The sequence below is a fragment of the Rutilus rutilus genome, assembly GCF_951802725.1.
Source record: "Rutilus rutilus genome assembly, chromosome: 8".
Taxonomy (NCBI): Eukaryota; Metazoa; Chordata; class Actinopteri; order Cypriniformes; family Leuciscidae; genus Rutilus; species Rutilus rutilus.
The window spans coordinates 28,421,956-28,446,169 of record NC_140222.1 but is presented as its reverse complement, the minus strand read 5'-3'; the positions used below and the strand labels follow the sequence as shown (position 1 = coordinate 28,446,169).

The 24,214-nt window shown below is 42.7% G+C and overlaps 1 protein-coding gene across 1 annotated transcript in view; it reads right to left on the bottom strand.

The window, feature by feature from the left end:
- Positions 1-24,214, bottom strand: part of unc13a (unc-13 homolog A (C. elegans)) — a gene marked incomplete at its 5' end in the record, with an annotated part of 46,682 nt that overhangs the window by 9,997 nt on the left and 12,471 nt on the right. Inside the window, 23 exons of the mRNA XM_084417004.1 lie at positions 1,576-1,723; positions 8,461-8,541; positions 9,109-9,165; positions 9,971-10,000; positions 13,694-13,817; positions 13,890-14,042; positions 14,128-14,216; positions 15,227-15,304; positions 15,435-15,458; positions 15,571-15,648; positions 16,755-16,898; positions 17,957-18,053; positions 18,161-18,287; positions 18,981-19,066; positions 19,159-19,292; positions 19,697-19,831; positions 20,722-20,811; positions 21,020-21,088; positions 21,188-21,341; positions 21,427-21,590; positions 21,725-21,840; positions 23,806-23,975; positions 24,060-24,201. Coding sequence (XP_084273130.1) covers positions 1,576-1,723; positions 8,461-8,541; positions 9,109-9,165; positions 9,971-10,000; positions 13,694-13,817; positions 13,890-14,042; positions 14,128-14,216; positions 15,227-15,304; positions 15,435-15,458; positions 15,571-15,648; positions 16,755-16,898; positions 17,957-18,053; positions 18,161-18,287; positions 18,981-19,066; positions 19,159-19,292; positions 19,697-19,831; positions 20,722-20,811; positions 21,020-21,088; positions 21,188-21,341; positions 21,427-21,590; positions 21,725-21,840; positions 23,806-23,975; positions 24,060-24,201 — 2,490 coding nt within the window. The remainder of the gene's footprint in view (positions 1-1,575; positions 1,724-8,460; positions 8,542-9,108; positions 9,166-9,970; positions 10,001-13,693; positions 13,818-13,889; positions 14,043-14,127; positions 14,217-15,226; positions 15,305-15,434; positions 15,459-15,570; positions 15,649-16,754; positions 16,899-17,956; positions 18,054-18,160; positions 18,288-18,980; positions 19,067-19,158; positions 19,293-19,696; positions 19,832-20,721; positions 20,812-21,019; positions 21,089-21,187; positions 21,342-21,426; positions 21,591-21,724; positions 21,841-23,805; positions 23,976-24,059; positions 24,202-24,214) is intronic.

Here is a 24,214-nt window from a genome sequence, read left to right as displayed (position 1 = left end):
TTGATAGAATCCACGATGCCATGTATCTGAACAAGAAGTCCAGGACCTCCAGCAGAAAAATATGCCCACAACATTAAAGATCCAACAGTATATTAAATTGTACACATGGGGTACTTTTTATCCTTGTGTTCACCAAACCCATCTAGTGTGTTTGCTGCCAAAAAGCTATTTTTTTAGTCTCATCTGACCACAGAACCCTGTGCCGTTTGAAGTTCCAGTCATGTCTGACAATTAAATTTGCTGGAGTTTGTTTCTGGAGGAGCGAGGAGGATTTTTCTTGAAACCCTCCCAAACAACATGTGGGGATGTAGGGTTTTTTTTTTTTTTTTTTTTTTGGCTTTCTGACCCCAAGACTCAACTAATCTCTGCAATTCTCCATCTGTGATCCTTGAAGAGTCTTTGGCCACTCAAACTTTCATCCTCGCCGTGCATTAAGACAGTATAGAAGACACACGTCCTCTTCCTGGCAGATTTGTAACATCTTTAGTTGATTGGAACTTCTTAATTATTGCCCTGATGGTCAAAATGGGGATTTTCAATTCTTTAGCTATTGTCTTACAGCCACTTTCTATTTTGTGAAGTTCAACAATCTTTTGCTACGCATCAGAACTATATTCTGTGGTTTTACTCATTGTGATGGATGATTAAGGGGATTTGGCCTTTGTGTTTCCTCATATTTAAACTCCTGTTAAACACGAAGTCATAGCTGGACAATTTCATGTTCTTAGTTACCCTGGTGTACTAAAAAAGGTAAATATTAATGGGAATATACTTCAGAGATATTTTACTCGTAAAAAATTCTAGGGGTGCCAATAATTGTGGCCAACGTGTTTTGGAGAAAAACATTTATTTCATAATGTGATTTCCCCCCCACTTTCAATTCTTTTACTTCCATGAAAGGTTAGAATTTTGCACATTTTTTGAATGAAAGATCAAAAGGATAAACAATGCAGATTTATTTTTTACAGCCAGTTTTGATCATATTTACCAGGGGTGCCATTAATTGTGGAGGGCACTGTATATATATATATATATATATATATATATATATATATATATGTATATATAAACCAAAGTTATGGAAGCTTGTTTCCGCCACAGAATACAAAATGAAAAAAGTTATTTTTATCTCACAATTCTGACTTTTTTTCTCACAATTGCGAGTTTACAACTCGCAATTCTGACTTTATCTCACAATTGCGTGATATAAAGTCGCAATTGCGAGATATTAAGTCAGAATTGCGTGATATAAACTCGCAATTGCGTGTTATAAAGTCAGAATTGTGAGATGTAAACTCGCAATTGTGAGATAAAAAGTCGCAATTGTCTTTTAAAATGTTTTATTCTGTGGCGGAAACAAGCTTCCATACAAAGTAATGTTTAAAAAATATATATAATAATTAGTTAGGATAATAACTGCATCTGACATAAAAGTTTAGCATTAACAATAATATATATAATACTACAATTTGATATATATCCTAATTTTATGGATATAAAGACTGATGTTGTGTAGAGGTAGAGAAAAGGTAAATAATATTTAAAGGCACAGCGAGATGTCTGGAGGAGCCTTACCTTGTGTATTCTGGGACTGAACGAAAGTCTTGATGAGTTTGTCGGTGGCCTGAGTGTAGAGGGACAGGGCGTAGTGCAGAGACAGCAGGTCTGGACTCTTCTCAAGGAACGTCTTCTTCAGTCCCACACCTCCAGCATGGAAATATTGCTAAGAAACCCCAAAACAACAGAGAATGCTTGAGACAATGCTGCTGTGTCCGGCACATCGGGATGCTCAAACAAACAAGAGAAATATTTTGATAGCTACAAAGACACAGTTGATTAATTGTGTATATTCCCTGAAATAATGTTGATTCCCAGCAAAATAATTGGGCTTCTCTGCTTATTAAACTGGTTTTTAACATTTAAAAAATCTATATTATAATCTGCTCTACATCACAAGGTGCAAAAAACAATCCACAGAATGTGGCAAAGGGCAAAAGCTTGACTGAGAGTGTAAAGTGAATAATACAATGAAGGATAGTGATGTACAAAGTGCAAATAAAACATATATCCTTGTGTATCAGACTTAAGGTTTTTTTAAAAAATTTTTTAAGAATTTAAATTCTACATATATGCAGTGTAGAATTAAGACGGTAACTATAGTTCCCTTTCGTGGTCACTCCGAGTTACGTCGGATGACGACGATTGGGGTTTCGCTTAGAAGCCTATCACCTTCGAGTATATAAAACGAGCCAATGGCAATGAAATGCCATGGGTCTGCGGAATTTGCATAGCGTAACTCCGCCCGCCGCAGGGGGTATATAAGGAAGTACGCTGCACAATGCAGACATGCTTTCGCTTCGGAGCCGAGAACTTCTCCACTCCTGCAAGCCAAAGATTCTGAGTTAGTCTTCTCTTACCTTCGAGACGAGCGAGCTCTCCGGTGTTGGTGTGACGGCGATTTCAGCGAGTGCACACTTCCCTGCTGATCTTGTCAGTGATCTGACAGTTAGTGTGATTTCTCCCTGTTCGCTTCAACATCCGCGGAGTTTTCCTCTCACAAAAAGAGCATTGCATGTGGCACGTCTTTTTAAAGATGTCTCGCCCGTGCACTTCTGGTTGTGGTCGCGATGTATTTTCTCCTGATGGGCACAATCTCTGCTTAGCGTGTTTGGGCGTTGATCACGCTGAAGCAGCGTTTGTGGATGATTCATGTTCTCATTGCGGGAACATGACCATCTCCATGCTGCGGTCGAGACTCAATGAGCTCATCAGAGCGAGAGTCCCCTCATCCACACCCCGATCTACGGTCTCCCCGAGAGGCTGTACTTCGGCTGGTGGCCAGGGTGACCTGAGGGTATCTGTGTGGGACAAACCGCCGATACGTCCACGGTCCACACACCCCTCTTCAGCATTGGTACCCGCGAGCGTGCAAACCGAAACCGCCGGTCCCTCTACGGAGGCCCCGCGCGTTTCGTTTGGCGTTCCACAGGAGGATGCAATGTCGATCACTGCATCACAGGGTGGGCATGAGTCCTCGGGAAGTGAGGATTCGGCTGTGTTGCCGCCCTCGGGCGTGCCAGCATTGCCCGAGTCTGATCCCGAGCTGACTGCCATGCTTTCCCGGGCAGCCGCGGCCATTGGGCTCGAGTGGTCCCCGCCGCCCGATCCAGTGCGCTCGCGGCTGGATGATTGGTTTTTGGGAGCGGCCGCTGACATTCGTCGCCGCCCAACCCCAATACCATTCTTCCCGGAAGTGCATGAGGAAGTCACGCGGTCCTGGAAGGCTCCCATGTCTTCCCGCGATCGTTCGTCGGCTTTCTCCGCCTTTCCTCCCCTCGATAGAGCTGATGCTTGTGGGTACACTGGGATTCCCACGGTTGAACGTTCTGTCGCGATGCAGCTGTGTCCGGCAGGCGCTTCATCACGTGGTGATCCTAAGCACCCGTCCAAAGCCTGTGGATTCTCGTCCACTCTCGTGGCGAAGTCTTACAGTGCGGCGGGACAGGCAGCTGCCTCTTTGCATGCCATGGCCATTCTGCAGGTCTACCAGGCCCAGATGCTTCGTGACATGCACGAGGGCAGGACAGACCCAGGGCTCGTTGATGAGCTGCGCGCCGCCACCGACCTCGCTCTCCGAGCGACGAAGGTGACCGCGCGCTCCCTGGGTTTGGTGATGTCCACAGCTGTGGTCCAGGAGAGACATCTCTGGCTGAACCTGGCTGATATGTGTGAGCCCGAGCGGACTCGTCTGCTGGATGCTCCCATATCCCAGGCCGGCCTTTTCGGCGGTGCGGTCGAGGATTTTGCCCAACAGTTCTCGACCGCCCAGAAGCAGACTGAGGCTATCAAGCACATTCTGCCCCGACGCTCTGCTGCTCAGCCGTCGGCACAGAATCCTCAGCCTGCTCGCCGCCGAGGGCGCCCTCCCGCGGCCGCCCCTCCCACACGGCCCCAGCAGCAACCTTCACCCGGGCCGCGTTGTGGAGGGAGCCGCAGGCAGGCGCCACAGCCCTCTCCAGCCCCGCCGCCCGCTAAACGCCAGGCCGAGCGGCGCTCCTGAGACGGGCTGCTCAGGGTTGGCTTCAATTCTGTCCCAGGAGCTGGTAGCAGGGCCACTCCTTCCCCCGGTGGAGGGCCGGGGGAGAATCTTTTGTTCTCCACTCCCCGCTGCTCGTCCAACGACGAGCAGTACCTTGATGTGGTTGAAGACAGAATTGAATTCCCCAATCCTGAGCCGACAGAGTCCGAGGGCCGCAGTGCGCGCCACCCTCGGGTCCCGCCACTGCCGCCCTCCTCTGTCCCAGAGGTGTGGGATGACAGCACGCGCCGCCCACGGGCCACGCTCCTCTCATCCCCCTCTGTCGCCAGACCCCTGCCAGAGCACGCCCCCGTGGGACGCGCGCCTTCCCCTGGCCTCCTCTGGCAGGACGCGGTTAATGACCGTGCCCCCGCACAGGGCCGCTATGCCACCCTCGCCGGTGCCGGTCATTCCGCCTCGCTGCCCCACCGACGGTACGTCTGTGGTTCGTATGACCCCGCTGGTGCACTTTCTGGAGGCCTGGCTAGACCTTCCCAGACTGTCCCGCTGGGTCGCGAGAACCATCAGGCTCGGCTACGCGATTCAGTTCGCGAGATCTCCTCCCCGCTTCAGGGGAGTCCGCTTCACTATGGTCGGTGGCAATGCCCCTGTCATGAGAGCGGAGGTCGCCACCCTGCTGGCGAAGGGTGCGATCGAGATTGTCCCTCCAGCCGAAATGAAGTCCGGCTTCTACAGCCCTTACTTCATTGTACCCAAGAAGTCCGGTGGGTTACGGCCAATCCTCGACCTGCGCGTCTTGAACCGCTCCCTTCACAGGCTGCCATTCAAGATGCTCACGGCCAAACACATCCTCCAGTGTGTGCGGCCGCAGGATTGGTTTGCAGCGATCGACCTGAAGGACGCCTACTTCCATGTCTCCATTTTACCTCGACACAGACCGTTTCTACGGTTTGCTTTCGAGGGGCAGGCATACCAGTACGCGGTTCTCCCTTTCGGGCTAGCCCTGTCCCCTCGCGTCTTTACGAAGGTCGTCGAGGCAGCCCTTGTTCCCCTCCGGGAACACGGGGTTCGCATCCTGAACTATCTCGACGACTGGCTGATCCTAGCTCACTCTCGAGACCAGGTTTGCGAACACAGGGACCTAGTGCTCCGGCACCTAGTCCGTCTGGGCCTTCGGGTCAACTGGGAGAAGAGCAAACTCTGCCCCGTGCAGAGGATCTCTTTTCTCGGTATGGAGATCGACTCGGTCGCCATGTGCACGCAGCTTACGAGCGAGCGCGCGCAGTCACTGCTGACTTGTCTTCGTCAGTTCGAGGGCAAGAGTGCGGTTCCACTGAAACTTTTTCAGAGGCTCCTGGGGCATATGGCATCCGCAGCCGCAGTAACGCCGCTGGGATTGCTTCATATGAGACCGCTTCAGCTTTGGCTTCGCGATCGAGTCCCGAGGTGGGCATGGCAACACGGCACGCTCCAAGTCCCAGTGACTCCAGCCTGCCGTCAGACCTTCACCCCGTGGGCGAACCTCAGTTTTCTACGGGCCGGAGTGCCCTTAGAACGAGTTTCCCGGCATGTTGTTGTATCAACAGATGCCTCCAACACGGGCTGGGGCGCCATGTGCAATGGTCATGCTGCCGCGGGCTCCTGGACAGGACCCCAGCGCCTTTGGCATGTCAATTGCCTCGAGTTGCTGGCTGTACGTCTCGCCCTGCACCGCTTCCATGCGCTGCTCAGGGGTCAGCACGTACTAGTCCGATCAGACAATACCGCAACAGTAGCGTACATCAACCATCAAGGTGGTCTACGCTCCCGCCGTATGTCGCAACTCGCTCGCCACCTCCTCATATGGAGTCAGAAGCATCTGAGGTCGCTTCGAGCCATTTATATCCCGGGACACCTGAACCAGGCGGCCGACGAGCTGTCTCGAGTTCGGCCTCTCGCTGGAGAATGGCGACTCCATCCCCGGACGGTTCAGCTGATTTGGGATCAGTTCGGCGACGCACAGGTAGACCTGTTTGCCTCCCACGACTCGTCCCATTGCGACCTGTTTTATTCCCTGACCGAGGGCACGCTCGGCACGGATGCACTGGCGCACAGCTGGCCGCGGGGCCTACGCAAGTATGCGTTTCCCCCAGTGAGCCTTCTTGCGCAAACCTTGCGCAAGATCAGGGAGGACGAGGAGCAGGTCATTTTGGTTGCCCCGTATTGGCCCAACCGGACCTGGTTCTCCGAACTAGTACTCCTCGCGACAGCACCTCCCTGGCCAATTCCTCTGAGGAAGGACCTCCTTTCTCAGGGACGGGGCACCTTATGGCACCCTCGTCCCGATCTTTGGAACCTCCACGTGTGGCTCCTGGACGGGACGAGGCAGGTTTGAGTACCCTACCACCTGCGGTGGTGGCTACCATCACTTCCGCTAGAGCATCGTCCACGAGACATGCCTATGCGTTGAAGTGGAACCTCTTCGTCAACTGGTGTTCTTCTAAACATCAAGAACCCACGAAATGCCCGATCAGTGTCGTGCTTTCCTTCCTGCAAGAAGGGTTGGAGCGAAGGCTGTCTCCCTCCACCCTGAAAGTGTATGTTGCCGCCATTGCCGCACACCACGAAGCAGTTGAAGGTAAGTCTCTGGGAAAGCACGACCTGATCGTCAGGTTCCTGAGGGGAGCGAGGAGACTAAATCCTCCTCGTCCTCCCCTCGTTCCCTCTTGGGACCTCTCAGTGGTTCTAACTGCCCTGCAGAGTGCTCCCTTTGAGCCTTTGCAATCAGTGGAGCTTAAGTTCCTGTCAATGAAGACAGCGCTCCTGGTTGCATTGGCCTCCATCAAGAGGGTAGGGGACCTGCAGGCATTTTCGGTTGACGAAGCGTGCCTGGAATTCGGGCCGGCTGACTCTCACGTGATCCTGAGACCCCGGCTTGGATATGTGCCCAAGGTTCCTACCACACCCTTTCGAGACCAGGTAGTGAACCTGCAAGCGCTGCCCTTGGAGGAGGCAGACCCAGCCTTGGCACTGCTCTGTCCAGTACGCGCCCTCCGTGCTTACGTAGACAGAACGCGGTGTTTCAGGACCTCAGACCAGCTCTTTGTCTGTCATGGTGGGAAGCTGAAGGGAAAGGCTCTCTCAAAGCAAAGGTTATCTCACTGGATAGTGGATACCATTGCTTTGGCATACCAGCAGCAAGGTCGTCCGTGCCCCCTTGGTGTGAAAGCCCACTCCACACGTAGTGTCGCTTCCTCTTGGGCTCTAGCGCATGGCGCCTCGCTAACAGACATTTGTAGAGCTGCAGGCTGGGCGACACCCAACACATTCGCGAGATTCTATAATCTCCGCGTAGAGCCAGTTTCTTCTCATGTACTCGCTTCAACCAGCCGGTGCTAGATTCTGCTCAGGTGTCTTCGCTTGCTCGCCATTCCTCTCCACGGACGGGATACGTGCGATTTTCTTCTCAGGTGAGTCTGATAAGCTCTGAGTTTCCTCCAGCACTGGTGACGTCAACGCCTGAGTTATGCCAATCTGCCATAACGCAGCTTTTGCGCTTGACTAGGTGCCTCCATGTGCATGGTCCCCCCTCTGGGCGACCCCCACATGTGTATTCCACTGTAAGTCTCCTTGTGAGCGTGTGTCTTTCCCTTGGCAAGCCACCTTGCCACCCCTGGGGTTTAAAATTCCACCTGCGGCTGGACACCCCAGTGATTCTCCATATGCATCCCTCTGGGTCATATGTGTATTCTAAGTGCCCCCCATCAATGGCTGGGCATGATTGCATATTTCTCTCTGGAGATATGCTTCCCAGTGTACCTTGGTATCCCTGTGTTAAGTAGGACTCCTTCGTTCGTGCTAGTCTCACAACAGGGAGCTCAGACTTACGCAGGGCACTGGAAGACAGCCGAGGTGGCGTGATTAGACTGGAACCCCAATCGTCGTCATCCGACGTAACTCGGAGTGACCACGAAAGGGAACGTCTCGGTTACGGATGTAACCCTCGTTCCCTGAGTGGGAACGGAGACGTTACGTCTTCCTGCCACTTCCGCTGTACCGCTGAAAAACGCCTGGGGCCAGTCTCGGCTCCTCAGCGAAGGCATGTCTGCATTGTGCAGCGTACTTCCTTATATACCCCCTGCGGCGGGCGGAGTTACGCTATGCAAATTCCGCAGACCCATGGCATTTCATTGCCATTGGCTCGTTTTATATACTCGAAGGTGATAGGCTTCTAAGCGAAACCCCAATCGTCGTCATCCGACGTAACGTCTCCGTTCCCACTCAGGGAACGAGGGTTACATCCGTAACCGAGACGTTATATATTTCCATTATATTCAACGAGTCAACGACCCCCTATTTGAAGCACAATATTGCTGATGGTGTCGTCATCACAAACCAGTGGAAGACCATTTTTACACTGACATTCAGCTCTTTACACACACCTTTATAGTATCCAGTGCTAACTCAATCACTGCACACTGTTTAGGGGACAGTGCCTTGGCCTCCTCACGAACCATGTGCTCCTACAAAAAGAACAAAATTTTATAACAACAAAATACAATGATCTTTTCATAATTAAAATAGTTATTCCAGGTTCATTTAAACCCGAGTAAATGCAATCCTGGGTTATTTTATGTCACAATTAAGAGACATTTTGAATAAACAAATAATTTGTTTATTAATAATGAATTTAGGTGTTATACTGCATATACAAAATTAATACAAAAAATAATAATGTTTTTTTATTTTATTTTACCAGTGACAATGAAGAGACAAATAACATGTTAATTAAAACATTTTCATTCAAACATATTTAATGATAAACTGATCAAAAAACACTATTTATTTATATAGTACTATTTATAAAACTATATTTATTTATTTATAAATAAATACATTTTAAAATATAAATTCTTTCAAATAATCGATTATAAATATTTACTTAATATTAATATTATATTTTACATAAATATGAATTTATAAATATTTATAAATGTTTCAAAATGTTACTTTTTGGCCACTACAAGTACGCATTTCAGAAAATTTCTGAAAATTAGCTTATACCTTTTTTATGTAGCAAACTAACATACCTTAAGTTTGGAGAGTTGACCGAGTTCCTTGGCTGCGTTGAATATGAGTTGAGTGCCCTGGAGGAAGAAGAGAAAAAAAGGAGGAAGCGAGAAAGAGAAAGAAAGAAGGTATAGAAGAGAAGAGGGGACATTAGTCAGGTCAGAGAGATCGACAAGGTTGTAGACAGAAATGCCACATCACAGAGGTCAGAAACAGTCTTAAACGTCAGACACGCACTCGCACAATCCCAGCGTGCCCCACCCCCAAACACGCTCGCACACAGCCACGCATCGACACACAACTGGTTTGTGCAACATTAAACGGTACACTAGCTACATACATAAGACAGAGACAAGAGTTGAAAGGTTTACAAAACCAATAGGTCCACAGCCCGGACAACAACACTCTGGTGATATATCTAGTATCTACGACTGGCCGATACCTTAATCTTTGGATATATCACTAAGTGAATGAGGCTTGTGCACCTTATTATACCATTATACAAATATGTACAATGTAGTCCTTCTAGGAAAATGAAATAGTTAGTATACAGAAATAGTCTGTATTTCTGAAATCAAAAACAGAAATAGTCGCTTAGACCAGTGTCTAAAGCGACTGTCATGCATTATTTAACCCGGAGTGTCCGAGCACCTGTGATGAACTATGTGAGGATTCGAAAGGGCACATAGTTAACTATAAATGGTGTCTATAGGGAAACCCACAACTGCATTGAAAACAAGGGGTAAAAAAACACTGCTTCCACCGGTTTGTTTCAACAGGGGGACCCAAGTCACACAAAGAAGACACTGAGAATGAAAGAGAGAGAGAGAGAGAGAGAGAGAGAGACAGGAAACATTGAGCTAAAGGGGATTCAGTTCTTACATCACTGTGACAAGCAAGCTTCACCCTGCCCTGTGAAGAGAGGATAGTGTAATTAACTTGAGAATTGGTCCTGGCGCTCTTTAATAGGCTGACAGTGTCCAATATCCAGTAACTGACTAACAGGCCAATCACATAACTTCAGGAAGAAACAAATTATGAGAAATGAGAAAAAAAAAAAGGAAAACATGCTGTTCAATACAGAAGACAGAAATTTAAATTGTCATTATTTGTGCACCCTCGTGTAATTTCAAACTCGTTTTTTTTTCCTTCTGTGAAACGCAAAAGGAGATGTTTTACAGAATGTTCATGCCACAATTTTCCATACAATGAAAGTGAATGGGGACTGGAGCTGCCAAGTCAAAAAAAAAGTCAAAAGTTTGAACAGTTTAGAAAAAAATTGCAAATAAATCAGTCAATAATTGTATTTATTTATTTAAACTAAGCACATTTTATAAAATTAATAAAATAAAATAGATTCTTTTTTTTAAATTCAGTTCCAAACCTCAAAATTAAAGTACTATAGTGAGTAAAAACAAATGTAATGATGTCAGATAATATAAACTAAATATTTTCCAAAATAATATTTTAAAATTAAATGTTCACATTATAAATTGTGTCTTTATTCACAAAAATATATAGCTGAGTTTTAAATTTTAGGATGGGGGTATACCTGGATGATCGTATTTTGGGGACCGTGATACCTGAAAACTCCTGACTTGATTGACGTTAAAGGGTTAGTTCACGCAAAAATGAAAATTCTGTCAGTAATTACTCACCCTCATGTTGTTCCAACCCCGTAAGACTTTCGTTCATCTTCGGAACACAAATTAAGATATTTTTGATTAAATCTGAGAGCTGTCTCACTCCTCCACAGGCTTATGGACACTATAACTTGCTGGCCCAGAAAATGTATTAAAGACATTGTTAATATAGTCCAAGTGACTACAGTGGCTCAATCTTAAGTTTATAAAGCGACGAGAATACTTTTTGTGCGCAAAAACAAACAAAAATAACGACTTTATTCCACTTTTCATTTCCTTCTCTCTGGGCCTCGAGTCTTTTCACGTAGTGTAATAGCGTAGCGCGTCTGTGTTGCACGTCATCAAAAATATCTTAATTTGTGTTCCGAAGATGAACAACCTTTTTTTCAGCACTCTTAATTTGTCTTACGGGGTTGGAACAACATGAGGGTGAGTAATTACTGACAGAATTTTCATTTTTGGGTGAACTAACCCTTTAAAACTGACGTGACAATTTTGACGTGCCATATATAAATATACGCAAATGTGAATGACGTTTGATTGCTATGGCAGACGAGAAGAATTTCTGTATCGACGTGAGGGTGAGTAAATTATGACATACTTTTCATTTTTGGGTGAACTGTCCCTTTAAAGCAAAGTAGTTAACACTCATTTATTTAATATTTAAATTAGATTTCTGTACAGTATTCTTTATAATCTAAAAGAACAACTAAACTGAGCAAAGGTAAACACTATGAAATCCTTTCAAAGCAATTCTGAAAAGAAAATGAGGAAAACATCTTCATATGAAAGCTAATGGATTGAAAAAGGCAGAGGAAAAAACAAACAAACAATATTTGCACTGTAAAATGACAATATATATATATATATTATTTTTTTTACAAACAACTGACAACTAGACTATATTGTTAAAATACATTTTATGGACTTATTTAAAAATTCTCAAGCCTGACAATAAGCCAGAACAGACATCAGTATGAGACCTCAGCATTCGATCAGGCCAATTTTGGTACAACAACACGAAAAAACCAAATACCAGGACAGATTGACAGAATAATGTCTTGCAGAGACTAAAAAGAGAGGCTCGGGAGGTGAAGATCAGACGCAAGCAACAACCCACAGAGGAGAGGTTTCAAACAGGTGACAGAGACGGGGAGGGTGGACCACCTGAAACCGGTTAACGTCACCCAGACCCACGGACACCGGACTGGGAGCAAAAGAGTGTCGCTTCCAGGAGAATGAGTAGAGGAAGGGGTTGGCAGTCATATGTGGGGCGGACATCAGATTGGAAGTTTCGTTGGGGTGGGAATCGGAAAAGGGCCTTGTCCAAGTCAATTAGGAAATGCACCATGCTGCAGCCACCTCGGGCAAACAGACCACTGAGGTGGCCAGGGAAAGGAGAGAAGATGGACAAAGAAGAGAAGAGAGAGACAGCGAGAGAAAGAGAGAAAGACGTGACAGGTGAATGAGGATGCATTGGACAAGAGGAAGGGAGGACATGGCAGCCACACAGAGCAGAAGGAGGTGGTGGGAAGGGGTCACCCAGCGTGGACGGACTGCGGGACATACAGACGCACAGACAAAAGTGCTCTGGTACTTACTATCATCTGTGGAGGTGGAGCGGGGGGAGAGCGAGAATGTAATAACCAGAGAGAAGGGTCAGTGAAGCTACAAAGAGCCCCACATCAAATCAAAAGAAGCATTAACATTCAGTCTACAGGACCGGCTTCGGGCCTGATACAATATTACGGTAAGTCCCAAGGTCTGTACTTGCCCGAGGGACTAAATCCGGCTTAGTCTGGAGGAATAATTGGGCTGAAAATGAAAAAATCTCACTCTCAGCATGTTCCAAACCGGTATGTTCTTCATCCATGAAACACAAAAGGAGAAATTTTGACGAATGTTCAAGCTGTTCTTTTCCATTCAATGAAAGCGGATGAGGACCAAGGTAAGCTACAAAATGGACATAAAATCCACATAAATAAATGCAAGCCCATACGACTTATGTGCTATATTTCAAGTCTTCTGAAGCAAATAGATAAGTTTGTGCGAGTTATTTACTGAAAACAGCCTAACTTGTCATTTGCAGTAGCTCTCAAACCTCATTAAAATTTCTGCAAATTCAAAGTTGGGCTTTACCAAAATTTTCTTTACACAAAACCATTGTATGACTTGGAATAAAGTGCTTAAGTCATATGGGCCACTTTTATAATGTACTTTTTGAAACAGGAAAGCACCTTCGTTGTAGAAAAAAGAACAGCGTGAACATACTTCAAAACATCTCCTTTTGTTTCCATAGACGAAAAAAAGTCATACCAGTTTGGAATGAGTAAATGTTGACAGAACTGACATTTTTGAGTGAATTATTACTTCAATTTTTGGCCTTTCACAATTAGCATAACAGCAATTGGCAACTGGTTAACTAGGCCAATAGGGAGATGTTTCCCGGTCAAATGTTCAATCTTTGAAAGAACTGATATGGGTCTCTTTTGTGTAAATAAACAAATACAAACAAAAATACAAAAAGAATAACAGTTATATCAAGACAAATTAAAAGCAGTAAGTTGTCTCTGTTCCTGTAGAAATGCTCTCAAATATTAACTAGGATTCAAAACTGTAGAAATAGAGTTAATAAAACTTTTTAGTCAAGATTAATAGACATGAAATGTACAACTGTATGACTACAGGACCAGAGAGCAGTCTCAAGAGGTGCTTGAATGATATGGTGCACTCCCAACGTTTTTAGAGTGGAAAGATGTGTCTTTCGTCCAAGGTGATTTGATTTGGGAAAGGGACATGTTTTGTTGGGCAAGAGGAGATACATTTCCAGTCCTTCTGAGTCTTCATGATCCATACCAGAAAATACAATGCTGTAAACAATCTTCATATTTATATAAAATGACTTCTACATGTAGTATGTCTCAGAAATCTGCTTTTAATGAAGTTCTAAACAGCTCATTACCGTTTGGTCAGTCAAAGGCGGCAGAACAATCGTCTTCTCCATTGTGTTCATGACCAGCTTCCAAAGCTCCTTCAGTACTCGCTTCAAGACTGTCTTCTCGCAGATCTTGGCAAACAGCGTGAGGCTAACAGGAAAAAAAAGGTAAGATTGGAAGTGGAAGTCCAAGAAGACGTCTAAATCTAAATTAGCATCTTACTTGCTGTCAAGGAAGTCCATGATGGGCTGGAGGACGTTGTCTGCGTCCTGTGCAACGCTGCTGCAAGCACTTGCTGGCACGTTCCCTGTCCCCTTCACCTGGCTAAGTATGTCACCCATCTGCTTGACATTTTCTTCGATGTTTGGTTGGAAACTAGTGGGAGAACAAGGTGGGGAACAGATGTTACTCCAAAAATAGAGCAAAAAAGCTATTTCTTCCTGATCCCTAGGTACCTCACCTGGTGGCAAAGATTCTTGCAAGGTCATCCAAAACATTGTTGAGCTTCACCTGGAGTTCTTTCAAAATGTCGCTAGCTTCAACATTCAACTGAAAGGGACATTAAAGGGTTAGTTCACCAAAAAAATCACCCTCAGGACATCCTAGGTGTATATGACTTTATTCCTTCAGCCAAACACAGTCATAGTTATATTACAAATATCCTGGCTCTTCCTAGCTTTATAATGGGAGTGAATGGTAACTGAGATTTATAAGCCCAAAAAAAGCACATCCATCCATCATAAAATTAAACCATACGACTCCAGGGGGTTAATAAAGCCCTTCTGAAGTGAAGCGATGTGTTTTTGTAAGAAAAATATCTGTTTTTATAACTTTATAAACTATAATAACTGGCTTCCGGTAACGGCCGTACACGAGTCTAGCTCCCGCGGAAGAGTGACCTCTGACCCGACGCATGACGTAGGACGTAGGAGTAGCGTAAGCTCAGGTGAGAGTAGACGCCTCTCGCGGTTCAAACAAATAGGGCTGGGCAACAAACTCAAGCTCCTCCAACATTTCTCTTTAAAACTTCTCGTTTTAGACTTTTAATTCTTGACCGGTGTTTTGTTTTGCTCAATCCTCTGCGCTTCCGCGTTCGTCAATACGTCATGCGTAGGGTCAGAGGTCACACTTCCGCTGGAACTAGACTCGGGTACTGCCATTACCGGAAGGCAGTGATTATAGTTTATAAAGTTTTTCTTACAAAAACGCATCGCTTCGCTTCAGAAGGCCTTTATTAACCCCCTGGAGTCGTATGGATTACTTTTATGATGGATGGATGTGCTTTTTTGGGCTTCAAAATCTCAGTTACTATCCATTCCCATAATAATGCTGGGAAGAGCCAGGATATTTTTTTAATATAACTCTGATTGTGTTTGGCTTAAAGAAGAAAGTCATATACACCTAGGATTGCTTGAGGGTGAGTAAATTATGGGATCATTTTTCATTTTTGGGTGCAATGGTCAAAACCACCAGAACTTGACCATGCTTTCAGAAGGTTGTAAGTCTCTGCGAATCCATGCTTTGCTAAATTAATGTCGGCAGATTTGTGGTTCACTTACATCTTTACCTCCCATGGCCTCAAACATCTTCTCAAGCTGTACCCTGAGCTGCTGGATGTTGTTGATGAGGATGCATGGCTGTGTGGAGCAAAAACGTGAATTAAAATGCCTGAAATCAACAAGACTAACTCAAACCACTACAAAAAGAGTACAGAGACTCTTTATTGTAAGCTGCATGGCATATTCTACCCATGTCAGATTTACAGACCTTGACAGCACCATCCTTTGCATTCTAGAATCAAAGAAAGAGAAACACAAACCGAATGGGTTAAATTCTGGATTGTGAATGAAACAACTATTTCAACAATATAAACCTGATTCCACAGGGCTTTTTAGACTATTACCACTTTCTCCTTGGTGCAGTGGTTGGGGTAATCCCTGGAGATAATGTCCGCATAGGAGAGCAGAACGTTGCTAATGGTCTGTGTGATAAAGAGATCACGTTAAAACAAATCTCATGACAATGCAGAACTATTTCAACAGATATTAATGTTGCTAAAGACTGGGGTCATTTGATTTTGCCAAGTAAGACATGTTCCTGGACCAACATATTGTGTTGATCCTGGAACAACATTCCTGTCTTTAAACATAGTCCTAATCCTATCCCTATCCCTACCCCTAAACCTAACCCTACCCATAAGTTATCCCTAAAATCAGAGGGAAATGATGGGTGAATTACAACAATGTAGAAGCACCTTATCCTGGTTGCAAGCCTAAACTTGACATAAACTGTAAACTTGACCCTCAAATCTGATTGGTTGATCGGAATGTTGTTCCAGGATCAACAAAGATGTTGACCCCGGACTACGTTGTACCTGGTGAAATCACGTTCACCAAAGACTGGAATACACTAGAGTACACGACTTTTGCACAGATTTTTTGCCCCAATTTGCAGTCTGGAGGAATTGACGCTAGTTGGCGAAAGTCAAAGCCTGTCTGCAGGTTTTGGTCAGTCGAGGTCCAAAGAAAATCACGTAGGGTATGATAGGCACAGAGTCTGAAGTTTTTAGCTTCAAACATGTTTGATATTTTGATCTGATTTTAGAACACATTGTTTTCATGTGTAATGCATCTCTGAGCAATAAGGCGCGTGTTCGTGTGTGAGTTTGTCAATTTCAGAATGACTTGAAAAGTCTGGTAGTATGTGATCCTCAGTTGTTAAGTATATGACGCCCAGGTTTTCTCTTTAACCCTTTACAAAGTCGGCAAGCGTATGATGCCTAGGCCCGGTTTCACAGACAAGGCTTAGATTAAGCCAGGATTAGGCCTTAGTTCAAAAACTAAGCTCCGATTTTAAAAGTTGTGTAGTGTATTCAAGCCTTTAGTTAACTTAAGTAACAATTTGCTTCATATGATCCATTCTTCTTAAACCAGGTACAAACTGTTTTTTTTTTTTTTTTTTTTTTTTTACGATAATGTTGCTGTTTGAGGTAATAAAAATGTATTTAGTTTAAGGGCAAAACTGGTTTTGGTTTGCAGTAGGTTACCAAAGTTTACTAAAATAAAAAGAGAAGTGTCTGCTTAGGACCTTTGCAAATCTCTTCATGTAGTGTCCAACAATCTGTGGGTCTGGGCACTCCAGCTTCTTAATGATCTCGAAGCTCTGGTTAAGCTGCGAGAAGACATCCACTACCGAACAGGAGAAGAGAGCGTGCTCTGAAGTTTGCTGATACTGTAGGAAAGAAAGAGTTGGATGAGCGGTCAAAAAAAGTTCTAGAATAGAAGACGCAAGAGACCGCACAAGCAATTTGCGACCAGACATCAGGTGTGAGCTCTTTCGTCTGGAAATAATTGGGTTGAGGTGAGACTGTGACAGGTTGCCAAAGGGGGCTCGGTGGAACTAATGAACTAAAGAGTGTGCTTATTGGTTCAGGAACAGGCTGAGGTGCTCCGAGGGCACTCATTCATCAAATTTTGACATGTCTGGCTGCAGGCTAGGGGTTCTTTTGTTACTGTTACTTATTACAGCTGGTAAGCTAAATAATAAGAAAAGTTTACAGTAAATTATAAAATAAATAAAATTCTCAGAAATTCTTACTTTTTTCCATTACCAAATCAATTAATCGCATCCAACATAAAAGTTTGTATATATATATATATGTGTGTGTGTGTGTGTGTGTGTGTATATATAAATGTGTTAGATGCGATTAATTGTGATTAATCAAATTGACAGCACTTTATATATATATATTATATATACGTATATATATACTGTATGTATATATATATATAAAATATATTTAATGTATTCAATATATATATATATAATATTTACCTATATATTAAATATAAATTTATTTCTGTATTTGAGTTAAAAATGTTAAGTATAAGTACTTTATTTATACTAACAACAATGGTTAAATTATGATGATGATGATAATAATAATGTAAAATTTGGTATGTTAAAGATTTTAAAGACATTTGCAATAATATGTTATTGTGATATACTATATCTTAGTAGCGATATTTAAAATGAATATTAATGCAACATTAAATGTTTTACATATTTCTAAACTGTACAATAGTCAGACACCACATTGAAAATACGGGATATCAATTTTATTCAAAACAACAACAACAACAATAATGAAAAAAACGATTAAAGTTATTTTTATTTTTTCGTGTTAAGCATAGATATTTTCTTATTGATTTATAAACTATGATGTTTCTTGAACCTGCATCGAATGGCCTTGAAGCTAGGAAGCAAAAGGCAAGAGAAATAAATCTCACCCCATCTTTTTTGTCACGCTCTAGGGCTCCGTGCAAGAAGTCGCGAGACACCTCTTCATTCTCATCCAACCACTGGATGACAAATGGCTCAAACCACCTGCAGAGTAACATCACCACCTAAAGCTTTATTACCCATCATATCATGGTCACAGTGACATTTTTGAGCATGCCCGACTTAATTTTTGTGTGTGAGAAGCCACTCACCCAGGATATTCAGGCACTCGGCTCTTGAAGAAAGGCAGGTCTTTGCAGTATTCATTGTAAAGCCACTTTACTTTGAAGTGCAGGTTCATGTAATCGGCACTCTTGCACAGGCGGTTCTTTTCATGCTCTGAAAACCGTGAGGTGAAGACAAAAGCTCTTCATGAAACAGAAGATTTAGCGGCACATAATACATCTATGCAGAGTGGAGGACCCCTGCTGAATCAGCAGATGAGAAGAACTCCACCACATGTCAACTTTTCACCAAGTGTGAAATTTAATTGGCTATCAGTGAGAAACCCCGCAATGCTTGAGTTTCTAACTAAAAAAACTTTTTTATTGCATCTCATCTGTTAGTCAAGTTATGATCATTCAAGACCTAAGCTGAAACTTTTTTATTAAATATGTGGAGTCTCGAAAGAGATATATAGCTCTACAAAATGAATGATCAATCCATACAAAAACAAGATATAATCCAGAAAAAGTGGATTTAAAAGAAAGGGTTTAAAAGACACTTAATATTTAGTAATATTATCAATTTGACTGCACTGACACTATCAGATGAGAACAAAACCTGAACTGAATTGAGCTGGATAACAACACCAATGTCTTCTGTATAGCTGCTTTATGGCTGAATCGAATTAGTTTCAGTAATTGAACTACACTGAATCAACATTGAACTGACTCAAAGTAAATTAGAATTAGAAGTTAGAAGTTTGCATCATTGATTATTATTTTCCTGTTTATGACTGTAAAGCTGCATTGAAACAATCTGTATTGTATAAAAGAGCCATATAAATAAATTAAAGACTCTTTGACTCACCTTCCATTGCGTACTTCATATCCTGGGCAAACAGGTTCCACATAACCTCTGCACTGATCTTTCCGACATTGAGCTCCTGGGGAAACCTGTGTGGACCGAGCAAGCGATATTAAAATCCTAAACAGGATTATGAAGGTACATTGGAAGATTTTGTGAAATAACATGGTGCCGGACTCACTGGTTAAGGCAGGGGGTGTAGGAGTTCTTGTCCTCTTCAATAATTGAGACAATGAGAGTGATTAGCTTGGACCAGAAGTCCAGATTCTTGATACTTGGACCTTGTTCCTCTGGAGGAACCTCTCCTTTTTTGCTCTGCACAGAAATAATTCATTTTGAAATCTAATGGGAGCTCGAAGCACATTATGTCTTTTCATTTTCTGCCAAACTCTGGAAGAAATTACCCTACTAAGCGCACAACATGAATGGCTTATTTCAGCCAGCAAGCAAACAAGCAAAAATATGCCAACTACTCCAGGGGAACAAGATATGAAACAATCCTGCAAAGCTTTGCAGCAAAATATAGTAAGTAGCCCAGGGTTAGATGTTTAATTTAACAGGAAGAGTGTTTGATATTTATGAAGGGAGTCTGTAACAGCTTCAAAGCAGCATAAACAAAAGCTGCAAGATGAATTGCACTGATAAAATGACTTGGATTCTCCCGGGGCAAAAAGCTTTGTGGCTTATCAAGGTTGTTGGGCCAGGGAGTGTCGACTCACCGGGTCTGTTTGGTATTCTCGACTATACAGTTCATGGCAGTTGTTGAAAATGTATTCATAGGTAGAGTTGAGGCAAGCCTTCACACAGTCCTTCACTACCTGGCTGGCACGAGGAGGACTCTGAAGCTCTTGGACCTAGAGAAGAAGGGTTCATGGTCCATTCAGATGGATAATTCAGCTACTGTATGAACAAAACTTTTAATATTCAAGGCAAACTTTAAAATCATCCAAAAAGAAAATTGTATGAAAATCTTAAAAGAACTCGCAAATGGAAAAGAAAACTTACAAAATTGTACTTGAAAATTGTCCAGAAAAAAGAGAAACATACAAGTACTGTCAAATCGATTAATCGTGATTAATCGATTTGATTAATCGCGATTAATCGATTTGACAGCACTAAACCATACAGAAAAGAAAATCATCTAAAAATGTTATTAAAAAAAAAATCTTAAAATGAAAAGAAAAGAAAAAGAAAAACACATACGGCAAAGACAAACTAAATTGTATGAAAATCATAAAAGAACACTTTACGGAACATGAACATTGTACGAAAATTGTACAAGACAAGAAATTTTTCCAAATACCGTAAAAAAACAGAAACATACAGAAAATAAAATCATACAAATTTTTTTAACAAAAATAAAATCATATGAAAACCATATAAAAGAAAAAACACTGCAAAGTAAAATAAAATGTTATGAAAGTCATTAAAAAAACACCTTACAAAAAGAAGATTTTCAAGAATTGTATTGTATAGTGTAACAGAGTGTTTCCTGTACATATGACAGTGAACTCTCTTGAATCTTGAATCAAAAAAATGATATGAAAAAATCATACGGAAATACGAAGGTAACATTAAAATGATTTGAAAAAAGAAAATCATACACAAATATTCTGCAAAAATAGACAAAAGACATTTTTTTACAAATATTTTAGGATGATATGTTGACACAAAGCACCAAATAGAGCTTCAATATATGACAATATATTTACACTGTCAACAGCGTCACGGATTCACAACTAACCTTCATCCTGAAAAATGTGATACTGGTCAGTAGGTCCACAGTAGACTTGAGGTCCTGTAGCCTCTCAGGACTGCTGGCTGGGAAATTATTCTAAGAGACACATGAAGGGGTGTCATCAATACTATACTTTATACATTTTAAATACTACTTTATGCTTTTAATACTACTTTATGTAGTCGCTTCAGACTAATCATTCTCATTTGTCCGACTGGACAATCTCACTTGCTGGAAACGTCATACAAAGTTATCCTTCATACAAAAGCAAGGAAACATACAAAACCCCCAAAAGTCACACTACCCTGTACATAGAGAGGTCAATCCTCAGAGAGTTGTGGAGCTGGTCCAGAAGCTTGACAAATCGCTCTTTCTACAGAAAACACACAAGAAACCATCTCAAATCATTGGCGCAAACACTTTAATGCTGAAATTTTCGCTATGTGGTGACATGGTTGGCTCAAGCACTCACCCCAAAGTTGGAGGCAGCGAAACGGTCCGAGGCAGATACATTGTTGGTGGCCTGGGTTGTGTGGGCGTAGTAAGCATTGATGTTGGCCAGTAGGGTGCTCATGACCGCAGGCACTCCAGGACACATGTACTTTGATGACAAGCAGGCAAAGTGTCTAGAAACAAGAAGGTACAAAAAGTACCTAAGTACCTAATCAAACAAGCAAAACATCAATGCCGAAATTGCGGGGACAACCATACGTCATGGCTTGATAAATGGACTCCACTCCGTAACGCATGGCAAACTCATCGACGATTTCTTGGGGCGTCTCTTCGAAGTAAACCTTCCATGCATCATCACCCTTGGCATCTGGTATCTTCACCACCCCGTTGTTCTGGATGTCCGTTAAATAGTGGAAAAGGTTCTATGGAAAGATGGAAAGAGGGTGTTCATGCTAAGGACTAATTTGATCAACTCTAGCAGGGACTATGTAGCTTGTTAATGAATGGCCGTAGGTGGAAAATGAGATAGACATGATCATGGTAGAATCAGACTGACCTCATGCAAGCAAGTGTACTGGACGTGGTACGGAGCTACGGTTTCCTCTCCTTTGATCTCCACACTGATGTGCATACGAATGGCTCCCGACACAGCAGACTTGTCTGTACGCTTGTCTGAAAGGGAGCACAATGAAGTTGGTAAACTTTAAAATCACGCAAAAGAAATAAAATCACAAGGAAAACATACAAAAAAAGTAAATCGTTCAAATATCGTATGAAAAAAGAAAACGTCAAAAATCGTTAAAAAACTAAAATCGTACGAAAATCATAAAAAAAATTCGAAATCATACGGAAAAATAATATTTTTAAGCCAAATGAGCTAGAGCCACATTTAAAGTAGTATGTGTAACATCATCATCAATCTTCATTTACTCGCCCTCAAGTCGTTCCAAACCTGTATGAATGTTTCTTCTGCTGAACACAAACAAAGATATTATGAAGAATGTTTGTAACCAAACAGTTGAAGGGCCCCATTGACTTACATAGTATGGAAAAAAGGTTACACTTTATTTTAAGGTGTCCTTGTTACAGTGTAATTATACAATTAAGTATTAAAGGAGAACTCCGGTCAATTTTAACATTGAGCTCATTTTTTTTCAGCCAGCGCACATACCTGTATTTACTTCCTGTTTTCGGTCGAAGTCCACAGTTGTCGATTGATGAGTTCACACGCGTGTTTATAGGTAACTAAGCAACAGTATGAGTTTGACAATCGACTACTGTGGACTTCGACCGAAAACAGGAAGTAAATACAGGTATGTGCGCTGGCTCAATTAACATCACTTTTACTCATATCTTTCACATCTACTACAGTCAGATTCACCGTGTTCACTCGGGAAGGAAGCACTCACATGGCTGGGCACTTGTAATGACACATCAAGGATGTTAAGAGCCTAAAAGCAGGTTTAAAACTTGCCCCATTTAAGTCAACAGGGTGCAAATTTTAAAAAGAGGATAACACGGTGTAGGCAACACAGATTTTTGTCGTTGTTCTCTGTACTGACACCACTCCAAATTTACAAAAAAATGAGCTCAATGTTAAAATTGACCGGAGTTCTCCTTTAAGTAATAGTAATTAACTACATGTACTTACTTTATAATTAGGGTAAGGGTTAAGGTTTGGTTTAGGGTCAGTTGCATGTAACTATGCATAATTGACTGTTATTACTATATTACATGTAAAATGTGTAACAGGGACACTGTAAAATCTGTAAAAAGTGTTACCGAAAAAAAGTAAATGGGGCCCATCAACTGTTAGCTTCTTTTGTGTTCAACAGAAGAAAGAAATTCACACAGGTATGAAACAACTTGAGGGTGAGTAAACGGTGACAGAATTTTCATTTTTGGGTGAACTAACCCTTTAAGTCTCTATCAATAACAGTGTTACGAAGGGGCAATTTTATGACATTGCTATGTTAGTTACGAAAGTAAAAAGTAATGAACTGCCCATGTAATATATATAACATGGGTCCCGTTTCTAAAGGTCAGACGGGAGTCAAAGATGAAACTGTTTGATCTTTAAAGCTACACTGTAGGATTTTCTCCCATCTAGCGGTGAAATTGTTTATGACTACCAACTGAATATTACTTTCTAGCCCCTCCCATTCCGAGAGCGTTTTAACTCCTACGGTGGCCGTATTATTTCAAATCTGCCGGCAGTCGCGAGTAATCTCCCCCTCGCATTCGTCACGGTGCCACTGAGTGTAAAAACGCGAAACGCAAAGCTTGAATTTCCAGGTATGTCCCTCTTTGGCTAATGTATTTTCAAGATGGAGGCGCAACATGGCTGCCGCCATTCGAGTGACCCACTCGTATGTATCCTAAATGGCAGATTCTACGCTTACGAGAATACTTGATTAGTTGGTAGAAGTAATTACACATTAATGAGCACATATCATTTTGAAAGAACAAAGTGTTTATTGCTAAGAATCAACTTAAAAAATTACACAGTGTAGCTTTAAGCATTGTGTTACAGCTTGACCTGAGTGCAATATAAATAGAACACAAATACAACATTACATTTATCTTATCAATGTATTTTGATATTTTTTAGGAAAAATATTGCTTTTTGTTACTCACCCAGGTTGTACCAGACGTCCATTTCACCGCTCAGAGTTCGTACCTCGATGATGGTCTGACCGAGGAAGTCGTCAGACTCACGTTTGAACTTCTGCTTTACTCTGGACTTAATATCGTCGTCCTCGTCCCACACGCGCACTTTGATCCGATCGGAAGAGTTGTGACACTCACTGTTGAGATGGTTTTGGATCACCATGAGCAAAATGTATTTGATATAGCCTGTATTAACCGAGATACAAAAATAATTCACTTACAAATTGAAGCTCTCATCCCATACAGGGTTGAGGTTACCGTAGATAGTCTTGGTTCGTTTTTTGGTCTTGCCAACTTGCACCGTAACATAAGGGTCGCTGGAGCCGGTCTTGTCCTTTGCCTGCAGACCCTGGGCGCATAACACTGAGCGGAGAAA